General features: G+C 32.7%; 2 protein-coding genes across 2 annotated transcripts in view; both read left to right on the top strand.

The window, feature by feature from the left end:
* LOC106084621 (tudor domain-containing protein 1) overlaps positions 1-12941 on the top strand; it is a 787010-nt gene that overhangs the window by 10082 nt on the left and 763987 nt on the right. The gene's annotated exons all lie outside the window — the stretch shown is intronic.
* Positions 1617-2763, top strand: LOC131994893 (uncharacterized protein K02A2.6-like). Its single transcript, XM_059361965.1, has one exon. It carries the CDS (start codon positions 1669-1671, stop codon positions 2452-2454), a length of 786 nt encoding a protein of 261 aa, XP_059217948.1. The 5' UTR covers positions 1617-1668; the 3' UTR covers positions 2455-2763.

The following is a 12941-nucleotide window of genomic DNA, read 5'->3' on the forward strand; positions in this document are numbered from 1 at the left end:
ATCTGATGATATTCCAATACACTGCTCTCCCCGTAGATTGTCGGTTCGTGATCGTGAGGAAACGCAGAAGATTGTTAGTGATTTGTTAGAAAGGAAAATAATACGTTACAGCAATTCTCCATACACGTCAGCAATTGTGTTGGTAAAGAAAAAGACAGGGGAAACGCGGATGTGTGTCGATTATCGAGCGTTAAACAAAAAGACTATTAGGGATAACTTTCCTTTACCCCTCATCGAGGACTGTATTGAGAGCATATCAGGCAAAAAATGGTTTAGCCTCATGGATTTGAAGGATGGATTTTTCAACATAGAAATGCATAATGATTCAATTCCATACACTTCATTTGTAACCCCATTTGGACAGTACGAGTATTTGAAGATGCCATTTGGTTTAAAGAATGCTCCAGCAAACTTTCAACGCTTTATAAATGGTATATTTCGCGACTTAATAGAGGACCATAGAGTGGTTATATATATGGATGACTTATTGATTGCATCCTCTGATTTCAATTCTCATGTTCAGACATTGGCGGTTGTACTTGGACGTGCTTTTGAGTACGGATTACGTATCAAGTTAACTAAATGTAAATTTGGTTATCAGAGTTTAGAGTATTTAGGATACTTAATCAGCCCAAAAGGTATACGGCCGACAGAAAATCACTTGCGAGCTGTGAAACAAATACCAATGCCAAGGAATCATAGGGAATTACAAACTTGTCTTGGGTTGTTTTCCTACTTTAGGAAATTCGTTCCGTCATTCTCAAATATTGCAAGGCCATTGTTAGATTTGCTTCGTAAAGAGAAAAAATTCGTTTTCTCTGAAGAATGTGTAAAGGCCTTTAGTGAATTAAAGTCTCGTTTACTTCGGGCCCCAGTATTAGCTATCTATAACCCTAAAAGCGATACGGAGTTACATTGTGATGCAAGTTCTCATGGATTCGGAGCAATATTGATGCAGCGTCAGGATGATAAAAAGTTCCACCCCGTAGCATTTTTTTCAAAGGCTACAACCAATGCAGAATCGAGATATCATAGCTTCGAACTGGAAACACTCGCAATTATTTACGCGTTGCGCCGGTTTCGTGTGTATTTAGAAGGATTACATTTTACCATAGTCACAGATTGCAATTCACTTACAATGACCTTGAACAAGAGACAAGTTAATCCTCGGATATCCCGCTGGGCATTGGAACTAGAGAACTATGACTATTCTATCGAACACAGGAAGGGTTCTTCTATGGGTCATGTGGATATGTTAAGCAGATGTATAGAAAAGGAAATATCCCCTCATGTGGGATGTAACATGATTTGCTCTGTAGATTCGAATCAACTCGATGTCCAAATTCAACTGACCCAAGCTAGAGATCCTGTTATTAAGGACTTATGTAAACGTTTGGAAAAGGAAGAGATATGTGATTTTGACCTAATAGACGGTCTCTTATTTAAGAAAGTGCGTGCAACCGTTTGTTTATATGTCCCAAAGGAAATGGAAGATAATGTGATAAGAATGATACATGGGAAGCTTGGACACCTGGGGACAGATAAATGTTATTATAAGATTCGAGAGAATTTTTGGTTCCCAGACATGCGCAATAAGATAGATAGTTCATTAAGAATTGTATAAAATGTATCATTTATGCTGCTCCAGCTAGAATAAACCAACAGAACATGTACAGCATTCCAAAGGTGGCGGAGCCATTCGATACGATACACGTGGATCACTTCGGACCACTTCCATCATTAAAATCGAAAAAAAAACACATTTTAGTGGTAGTTGATTCTTTTACAAAATTTGTTCGACTTTATCCTGTAAATTCGACGAGCACTAAGGAGGTTTGTTGTTCTCTCGAAAAGTATTTTAGTTATTACAGTAGACCAAGACGCCTAATCTCGGACAGAGGATCATGTTTTACGTCATTGGAGTTTTCTGAATTCATTTTGAAAAATAATATTAATCATGTTAAGGTGGCGGTTGCCTCTCCACAAGCAAATGGGCAGGTTGAGCGTGTAAATCGTATTATTAAGTCCATGTTGAGCAAATTGAGTGACCCAATAGATCATTCCGATTGGTCATTGAAATTGTCCCAGGTGGAATATGCTATCAATAACTGTGTTCACAGTTCTACAAAGGAAACCCCAGCGAAGTTACTCTTTGGAACGAATCAACGAGGGGTGGTGGTAGATAAGCTGTCGGAATATCTAGATGAGAAAATGGGTAATGAGGAGAAACTAAATTTGAGGGATATGAGGGTTAAGGCATTGAATTCTATACAGCGATCTCAGAACTACAACGAATTATACTTTTCCAAACATCATGAACCGGCAAAACGTTACGATGAGGGTGATTATGTTGTTATTATGAATATTGACAATACAGTTGGGAAGAATAAGAAATTTTGTGAAAAATATCGTGGTCCCTATATTATTGAAAAAGTATTAGATAATGATCGCTAGGTTGTGAGAGCTGTTGACAATTGTCAACTGACACAGATCCCATATAAGGGTATAATTGAAGCAAAGCGACTTCGGAAATGGTTGACACCTAGGTTATAGATTTATGTTATTGGTCACACTTATATAATATACACAATTTTTATATCATGATTGTGGGCAATCATATTGTCAGGTTGGCCGAACTGTAATATGATAACTTGTTATACTCGTATTTATAAGAAACTTTTGATGAAACTAAGTAGACTAGCTTGTTCCTTTAATGTTGTTTGTTTGAAAAATATAATAAAAAGAGTCAGTTTGTTGACAGAAGCTTTACACTATCCAAATTGTACACGTAGTTCGAAATTCGAAAACGATTCGAACAATAAACAAAATTACGTGAAATTTCACATTTTATTTTTTTTTGCATTTTTTTAGCAAAGCCCTTATGAAATTTTTCAATTTTTGATGCGAAAAAATTTTTCGAGTTGAGTAAACAGTATTGTAGATTATTGCAAAAAAATCGGATTAGTGTAAGTCCCATGTTTTTTCTTCAAAAAAACAAGCTCAAAATCGTATAATTAATATTGGAAAAATGGTAAAAAAAAATCGAGGTGAGCTTGAAATTGCTGTAACATTGTTTGCGAATTTCAAAATTCTGAGGACACCGTTGGATTCGTCAGGAAAATCCCTTTTCTGTAATGGTGCTGGACGAAGCAATACTCTTTCCTATTTCCTTGAAAACTTTAGAGTATTGCTTCAAAATCGCATAATTAATATCCAAAAAATTCAAAAAAACCAACGTGAGTTTGCAATTGCTGTAACTTCCTTAGTTTTGCAAACTTCACAATTTTTCAGACACCGTTGGATTCGTGGGGAAAATCTCTTTCCGTAGTGGTGCTGTATGAAGGAATAGTGTAAAGTTTTCTATGAAAAACATCGCAAAAATCAAATCTATTTTAGCGTAAAAATTCAAGGTCAATAACGCTGTAACTCCTTCATTTTTTCGAATTTCGATCATTTTCCAGCATTCCGCAGTTCGAAATTCGAAAACGATTCGAACAATAAACAAAATTACGTGAAATTTCACATTTTATTTTTTTGCATTTTTTTTAGCAAAGGGAAACCCCTTATGAAATTTTTCAATTTTTGATGCGAAAAAATTTTTCGAGTTGAGTATACAGTATTGTAGATTATTGCAAAAAAATCGGATTAGTGCAAGTCCCATGTTTTTTCTTCAAAAAACAAGCTCAAAATTGCATAATTAAATTGGAGAAATGGTAAAAAAAAATCGAGGTGAGTTTGAAATTGCTGTAACATTGTTAGTTTTGCGAATTTCAAAATTCTGAGGACACTGTTGGATTCGTCAGGAAAATCCCTTTCTGTAATGGTGCTGGACGAAGCAATGCTCTTTCCTATTTCCTTGAAAACTTTAGAGTATTGCTTCAAAATCGCATAATAATTATCCAAAAAAATCAAAAAAACCAACGTGAGTTTGCAATTGCTGTAACTTCCTTAGTTTTGCAAACTTCACAATTTTTCGGAAACCGTTGGATTCGTGGTAAAAACCTCTTTCCGTAGTGGTGCTGGATGAAGGAATAGTGTAAAGTTTTTTATGAAAAACATCGCAAAAATCAAATCTATTTTAGCGTAAAAATTCAAGGTCATTTTTAAGGTCAATAACGCTTTAACTCCTTCATTTTTTCGAATTTCGATCATTTTCCAGCATTCCGCAGTTTGAAATTCGAAAACGATTCGAACAATAAACAAAATTACGTGAAATTTCACATTTTATTTTTTTTTGCATTTTTTTTAGCAAAGGCCTTATGAAATTTTTCAATTTTTGATGCGAAAAAATTTTTCGAGTTGAGTATACAGTATTGTAGATTATTGCAAAAAAAAATCGGATTAGTGCAAGTCCCATGTTTTTTCTTCAAAAAACAAGCTCAAAATCGCATAATTAATATTGGAAAATGGTAAAAAAAATCGAGGTGAGTTTGAAATTGCTGTAACATTGTTAGTCTTGCGAATTTCAAAATTCTGAGGACACCGTTGGATTCGTCAGGAAAATCCCTTTCTGTAATGGTGCTAGACGAAGCAATACTATTTCCTATTTCCTTGAAAACTTTAGAGTATTGCTTCAAAATCGCATAATTAATATCCAAAAAATTCAAAAAAACCAACGTGAGTTTGCAATTGCTGTAACTTCCTTAGTTTTGTAAACTTCACAATTTTTCAGACACCGTTGGATTAGTGGGGAAAATCTCTTTCCGTAGTGGTGCTGGATGAGGGAATTAAGTAAAGTTTTCTATGAAAAACATCGCAAAAATCAAATTATTTTAGCGTAAAAATTCAAGGTAATTTTTAAGGTCAATAACGCTGTAACTCCTTCATTTTTTCGAATTTCGATCATTTTCCAGCATTCCGCAGTTCGAAATTCGAAAACGATTCGAACAATAAACAAAATTACGTGAAATTTCACATTTTATTTTTTTTTGCATTTTTTTTAGCAAAGGGAAACCCCTTATGAAATTTTTCAATTTTTGATGCGAAAAAATTTTTCGAGTTGAGTATACAGTATTGTAGATTATTGCGAAAAAATCGGATAAGTGCAAGTCCCATGTTTTTTTTTCAAAAAACAAGCTCAAAATTGCATAATTAATATTGGAAAAATGGTAAAAAAAATCGAGGTGAGTTTGAAATTGCTGTAACATTGTTAGTTTTGCGAATTTCAAAATTCTGAGGACACCGTTGGATTCGTCAGGAAAATCCCTTTCTGTAATGGCAATACTCTTTCCTATTTCTTTGAAAACTTTAGAGTATTGCTTCAAAATCGCATAATTAATATCCAAAAAATTCAAAAAAAACCAACGTGAGTTTGCAATTGCTGTAACTTCCTTAGTTTTGCAAACTTCACAATTTTCCAGACACCGTTGGATTCGTGGGGAAAATGTCTTTCCGTAGTGGTGCTGGATAAAGGAATAGTGTAAAGTTTTCTATGAAAAACATCGCAAAAATCAAATCTATTTTAGCGTAAAAATTCAAGGTTATTTTTAAGGTCAATAACGCTGTAACTCCTTCATTTTTTCGAATTTCGATCATTTTCCAGCATTCCGCAGTTCGAAATTCGAAAACGATTCGAACAATAAACAAAATTACGTGAAATTTCACATTTTATTTTTTTGCATTTTTTTTTTTGCATTTTATGAAATTTGTCAATTTTTGATGCGAAAAAATTTTTCGAGTTGAGTATACAGTATTGTAGATTATTGCAAAAAATCGGATTAGTGTAAGTCCCATGTTTTTTCTTCAAAAAACAAGCTCAAAATCGTATAATTAATATTGGAAAAATGGTAAAAAAAATCGAGGTGAGCTTGAAATTGCTGCAACATTGTTTGCGAATTTCAAAATTCTGAGGACACCGTTGGATTCGTCAGGAAAATCCCTTTCTGTAATGGTGCTAGACGAAGCAATACTCTTTCCTATTTCCTTGAAAACTTTAGAGTATTGCTTCAAAATCGCATAATAATTATCCAAAAAAACCAACGTGAGTTTGCAATTGCTGTAACTTCCTTAGTTTTGCAAACTTCACAATTTTTCGGAAACCATTGGATTCGTGGGGAAAATCTCTTTCCGTAGTGGTGCTGGATGAAGGAATAGTGTAAAGTTTTTTATGAAAAACATCGCAAAAATCAAATCTATTTTAGCGTAAAAATTCAAGGTCATTTTTAAGGTCAATAACGCTTTAACTCCTTCATTTTTTCGAATTTCGATCATTTTCCAGCATTCCGCAGTTCGAAATTCGAAAACGATTCGAACAATAAACAAAATTACGTGAAATTTCACATTTAATTTTTTTTTTGCATTTTTTTTAGCAAAGGCCTTATGAAATTTTTCAATTTTTGATGCGAAAAAATTTTTCGAGTTGAGTATACAGTATTGTAGATTATTGCAAAAAAAATCGGATTAGTGCAAGTCCCATGTTTTTTCTTCAAAAAACAAGCTCAAAATCGCATAATTAATATTGGAAAATGGTAAAAAAAGTCGAGGTGAGTTTGAAATTGCTGTAACATTGTTAGTCTTGCGAATTTCAAAATTCTGAGGACACCGTTGGATTCGTCAGGAAAATCCCTTTCTGTAATGGTGCTAGACGAAGCAATACTATTTCCTATTTCCTTGAAAACTTTAGAGTATTGCTTCAAAATCGCATAATTAATATCCAAAAAATTCAAAAAACCAACGTGAGTTTGCAATTGCTGTAACTTCCTTAGTTTTTCAGACACCGTTGGATTCGTGGGGAAAATCTCTTTCCGTAGTGGTGCTGGATGAGGGAATTATGTAAAGTTTTCTATGAAAAACATCGCAAAAATCAAATCTATTTTAGCGTAAAAATTCAAGGTCATTTTTAAGGTCAATAATGCTGTAACTCCTTAATTTTTTCGAATTTCAATCATTTTCCAGCATTCCGCAGTTCGAAATCCGAAAACGATTCGAACAATAAACAAAATTATGTGAAATTTCACATTTTATTTTTTTGCATTTTTTTAGCAAAGAAATTTTTTAATTTTTGATGCGAAAAAATTCGAGTTGAGTATATCGGATTAGTGCAAGTTTCATGTTTTTTCTTCAAAAAACAAGATCAAAATCGCATAATTAATATTGGAAAAATGGTAAAAAAATCGAGGTGAGTTTGAAATTGCTGTAACATTGTTAGTTTTGCGAATTTCAAAATTCTGAGGACACTGTTGGATTCGTCAGGAAAATCCCTTTCTGTAATGGTGCTGGACGAAGCAATACTCTTTCCTATTTCCTTGAAAACTTTAGAGTATTGCTTCAAAATCGCATAATTAATATCCAAAAAATTCAAAAAAACCAACGTGAGTTTGCAATTGCTGTAACTTCCTTAGTTTTGCAAACTTCACAATTTTCAGACACCGTTGGATCCGTGGGAAAAATCTCTTTCCTAGTGGTGCTGGATGAAGGAATAGTGTAAAGTTTTCTATGAAAAACATCGCAAAAATCAAATCTATTTTAGCGTAAAAATTCAAGGTCATTTTTAAGGTCAATAATGCTGTAACTCCTTAATTTTTTCGAATTTCAATCATTTTCCAGCATTCCGCAGTTCGAAATTCGAAAACGATTCGAACAATAAACAAAATTATGTGAAATTTCACATTTTATTTTTTTGCATTTTTTTAGCAAAGAAATTTTTCAATTTTTGATGCGAAAAAATTCGAGTTGAGTATACAGTATTGTAGATTATTGCAAAAAAATCGGATTAGTGCAAGTCCCATGTTTTTTCTTCAAAAAACAAGCTCAAAATCGCATAATTATATTGGAAAAATGGTAAAAAAAATCGAGGTGAGTTTGAAATTGCTGTAACATTGTTAGTTTTGCGAATTTCAAAATTCTGAGGACACTGTTGGATTCGTCAGGAAAATCCCTTTCTGTAATGGTGCTGGACGAAGCAATACTCTTTCCTATTTCCTTGAAAACTTTAGAGTATTGCTTCAAAATCGCATAATTAATATCCAAAAAATTCAAAAAAACCAACGTGAGTTTGCAATTGCTGTAACTTCCTTAGTTTTGCAAACTTCACAATTTTCCAGACACCGTTGGATTCGTAGGGAAAATCTCTTTCCGTAGTGGTGCTGGATGAAGGAATAGTGTAAAGTTTTCTATGAAAAACATCGCAAAAATCAAATCTATTTTAGCGTAAAAATTCAAGGTTATTTTTAAGGTCAATAACGCTGTAACTCCTTCATTTTTTCGAATTTCGATCATTTTCCAGCATTCCGCAGTTCGAAATTCGAAAACGATTCGAACAATAAACAAAATTACGTGAAATTTCACATTTTATTTTTTTTTGCATTTTTTTTTTGCATTTTATGAAATTTGTCAATTTTTGATGCGAAAAAATTTTTCGAGTTGAGTATACAGTATTGTAAATTATTGCAAAAAAATCGGATAAGTGTAAGTCCCATATTTTTTCTTCAAAAAAACAAGCTCAAAATCGTATAATTAGTATTGGAAAAATGGTAAAAAAAATCGAGGTGAGCTTGAAATTGTTGTAACATTGTTTGCGAATTTCATAATTCTGAGGACACCGTTGGATTTGTCAGGAAAATCCCTTTCCGTAATGGTGGTGGACGAAGCAATACTCTTTCCTATTTCCTTGAAAACTTTAGAGTATTGCTTCAAAATCGCATAATTAATATCCAAAAAATTCAAAAAAACCAACGTGAGTTTGCAATTGCTGTAACTTCCTTAGTTTTGCAAACTTCACAATTTTCCAGACACCGTTGGATTCGTAGGGAAAATCTCTTTCCGTAGTGGTGCTGGATGAAGGAATAGTGTAAAGTTTTCTATGAAAAACATTTTTTCGAGTTGAGTATACAGTATTGTAAATTATTGCAAAAAAATCGGATAAGTGTAAGTCCCATATTTTTTTTTCAAAAAAACAAGCTCAAAATCGTATAATTAGTATTGGAAAAATGGTAAAAAAAATCGAGGTGAGCTTGAAATTGCTGTAACATTGTTTGCGAATTTCAAAATTCTGAGGACACCGTTGGATTCGTCAGGAAAATCCCTTTCTGTAATGGTGCTGGACGAAGCAATACTCTTTCCTATTTCCTTGAAAACTTTAGAGTATTGCTTCAAAATCGCATAATTAATATCCAAAAAATTCAAAAAAACCAACGTGAGTTTGCAATTGCTGTAACTTCCTTAGTTTTGCAAACTTCACAATTTTTCAGACACCGTTGGATCCGTGGGAAAAATCTCTTTCCTAGTGGTGCTGGATGAAGGAATAGTGTAAAGTTTTCTATGAAAAACATCGCAAAAATCAAATCTATTTTAGCGTAAAAATTCAAGGTCATTTTTAAGGTCAATAATGCTGTAACTCCTTAATTTTTTCGAATTTCAATCATTTTCCAGCATTCCGCAGTTCGAAATCCGAAAACGATTCGAACAATAAACAAAATTATGTGAAATTTCACATTTTATTTTTTTGCATTTTTTTAGCAAAGAAATTTTTCAATTTTTGATGCGAAAAAATTCGAGTTGAGTATATCGGATTAGTGCAAGTTCCATGTTTTTTCTTCAAAAAACAAGATCAAAATCGCATAATTAATATTGGAAAAATGGTAAAAAAATCGAGGTGAGTTTGAAATTGCTGTAACATTGTTAGTTTTGCGAATTTCAAAATTCTGAGGACACTGTTGGATTCGTCAGGAAAATCCCTTTCTGTAATGGTGCTGGACGAAGCAATACTCTTTCCTATTTCCTTGAAAACTTTAGAGTATTGCTTCAAAATCGCATAATTAATATCCAAAAAATTCAAAAAAACCAACGTGAGTTTGCAATTGCTGTAACTTCCTTAGTTTTGCAAACTTCACAATTTTCAGACACCGTTGGATCCGTGGGAAAAATCTCTTTCCTAGTGGTGCTGGATGAAGGAATAGTGTAAAGTTTTCTATGAAAAACATCGCAAAAATCAAATCTATTTTAGCGTAAAAATTCAAGGTCATTTTTAAGGTCAATAATGCTGTAACTCCTTAATTTTTTCGAATTTCAATCATTTTCCAGCATTCCGCAGTTCGAAATTCGAAAACGATTCGAACAATAAACAAAATTATGTGAAATTTCACATTTTATTTTTTTGCATTTTTTTAGCAAAGAAATTTTTCAATTTTTGATGCGAAAAAATTCGAGTTGAGTATACAGTATTGTAGATTATTGCAAAAAAATCGGATTAGTGCAAGTCCCATGTTTTTTCTTCAAAAAACAAGCTCAAAATCGCATAATTATATTGGAAAAATGGTAAAAAAAATCGAGGTGAGTTTGAAATTGCTGTAACATTGTTAGTTTTGCGAATTTCAAAATTCTGAGGACACTGTTGGATTCGTCAGGAAAATCCCTTTCTGTAATGGTGCTGGACGAAGCAATACTCTTTCCTATTTCCTTGAAAACTTTAGAGTATTGCTTCAAAATCGCATAATTAATATCCAAAAAATTCAAAAAAACCAACGTGAGTTTGCAATTGCTGTAACTTCCTTAGTTTTGCAAACTTCACAATTTTCCAGACACCGTTGGATTCGTAGGGAAAATCTCTTTCCGTAGTGGTGCTGGATGAAGGAATAGTGTAAAGTTTTCTATGAAAAACATCGCAAAAATCAAATCTATTTTAGCGTAAAAATTCAAGGTTATTTTTAAGGTCAATAACGCTGTAACTCCTTCATTTTTTCGAATTTCGATCATTTTCCAGCATTCCGCAGTTCGAAATTCGAAAACGATTCGAACAATAAACAAAATTACGTGAAATTTCACATTTTATTTTTTTTTTGCATTTTTTTTTTGCATTTTATGAAATTTGTCAATTTTTGATGCGAAAAAATTTTTCGAGTTGAGTATACAGTATTGTAAATTATTGCAAAAAAATCGGATAAGTGTAAGTCCCATATTTTTTCTTCAAAAAAACAAGCTCAAAATCGTATAATTAGTATTGGAAAAATGGTAAAAAAAATCGAGGTGAGCTTGAAATTGCTGTAACATTGTTTGCGAATTTCAAAATTCTGAGGACACCGTTGGATTCGTCAGGAAAATCCCTTTCTGTAATGGTGCTGGACGAAGCAATACGCTTTCCTATTTCCTTGAAAACTTTAGAGTATTGCTTCAAAATCGCATAATTAATATCCAAAAAATTCAAAAAAACCAACGTGAGTTTGCAATTGCTGTAACTTCCTTAGTTTTGCAAACTTCACAATTTTCCAGACACCGTTGGATTCGTAGGGAAAATCTCTTTCCGTAGTGGTGCTGGATGAAGGAATAGTGTAAAGTTTTCTATGAAAAACATCGCAAAAATCAAATCTATTTTAGCGTAAAAATTCAAGGTTATTTTTAAGGTCAATAACGCTGTAACTCCTTCATTTTTTCGAATTTCGATCATTTTCCAGCATTCCGCAGTTCGAAATTCGAAAACGATTCGAACAATAAACAAAATTACGTGAAATTTCACATTTTATTTTTTTTTGCATTTTATGAAATTTGTCAATTTTTGATGCGAAAAAATTTTTCGAGTTGAGTATACAGTATTGTAGATTATTGCAAAAAAATCGGATTAGTGCAAGTCCCATGTTTTTTCTTCAAAAAACAAGCTCAAAATCGCATAATTAATATTGGAAAATTATAAAAAAAATCGAGGTGAGTTTGAAATTGCTGTAACATTGTTAGTCTTGCGAATTTCAAAATTCTGAGAACACCGTTGGATTCGTCAGGAAAATCCCTTTATGTAATGGTGCTAGACGAAGCAATACTATTTCCTATTTCCTTGAAAACTTTAGAGTATTGCTTCAAAATCGCATAATTAATATCCAAAAAATTCAAAAAAACCAACGTGAGTTTGCAATTGCTGTAACTTCCTTAGTTTTGTAAACTTCACAATTTTTCAGACACCGTTGGATTAGTGGGGAAAATCTCTTTCCGTAGTGGTGCTGGATGAGGGAATTATGTAAAGTTTTCTATGAAAAACATCGCAAAAATCAAATTATTTTAGCGTAAAAATTCAAGGTAATTTTTAAGGTCAATAACGCTGTAACTCCTTCATTTTTTCGAATTTCGATCATTTTCCAGCATTCCGCAGTTCGAAATTCGAAAACGATTCGAACAATAAACAAAATTACGTGAAATTTCACATTTTATTTTTTAGCAAAAATTTAAATTTTTCAATTTTTGATGCGAAAAAATATTTCGAGTTGAGTATACAGTATTGTAGATTATTGCAAAAAAATCGGATTAGTGCAAGTCCCATGTTTTTTCTTCAAAAAACAAGCTCAAAATCGCATAATTAATATTGGAAAAATGGTAAAAAAAAATCGAGGTGAGCTTGAAATTGCTGTAACATTGTTTGCGAATTTCAAAATTCTGAGAACACCGTTGGATTCGTCAGAAAAATCCCTTTCTGTAATGGTGCTGGACGAAGCAATACTCTTTCCTATTTCCTTGAAAACTTTAGAGTATTGCTTCAAAATCGCATAATTAATATCCAAAAAATTCAAAAAAACCAACGTGAGTTTGCAATTGCTGTAACTTCCTTAGTTTTGCAAACTTCACAATTTTTCAGACACCGTTGGATTTGTGGGGAAAATCTCTTTCCGTAGTGGTGCTGGATGAAGGAATAGTGTAAAGTTTTCTATGAAAAACATCGCAAAAATAAAATCTATTTTAGCGTAAAAATTCAAGGTCATTTTTAAGGTGAATAAAAATTCAGGAAAATTCCTTTCTGTAATGGTGCTGGACGAAGCAATAGTCATAATTAATATCCAAAAAATTCAAAAAAACCAACGTGAGTTTGCAATTGCTGTAACTTCCTTAGTTTTGCAAACTTCACAATTTTTCAGACACCGTTGGATCCGTGGGAAAAATCTCTTTCCTAGTGGTGCTGGATGAAGGAATAGTGTAAAGTTTTCTATGAAAAACATCGCAAAAATCAAATCTATTTTAGCGTAAAA

The sequence above is a fragment of the Stomoxys calcitrans genome, chromosome 2 (assembly GCF_963082655.1).
Source record: "Stomoxys calcitrans chromosome 2, idStoCalc2.1, whole genome shotgun sequence".
Taxonomy (NCBI): Eukaryota; Metazoa; Arthropoda; class Insecta; order Diptera; family Muscidae; genus Stomoxys; species Stomoxys calcitrans.

Excerpts from the sequence above, each read along its gene's own strand:
- LOC131994893 (XM_059361965.1), top strand. The coding sequence starts at position 1,669 with ATGTACAGCATTCCAAAGGTGGCGGAGCCATTCGATACGATACACGTG.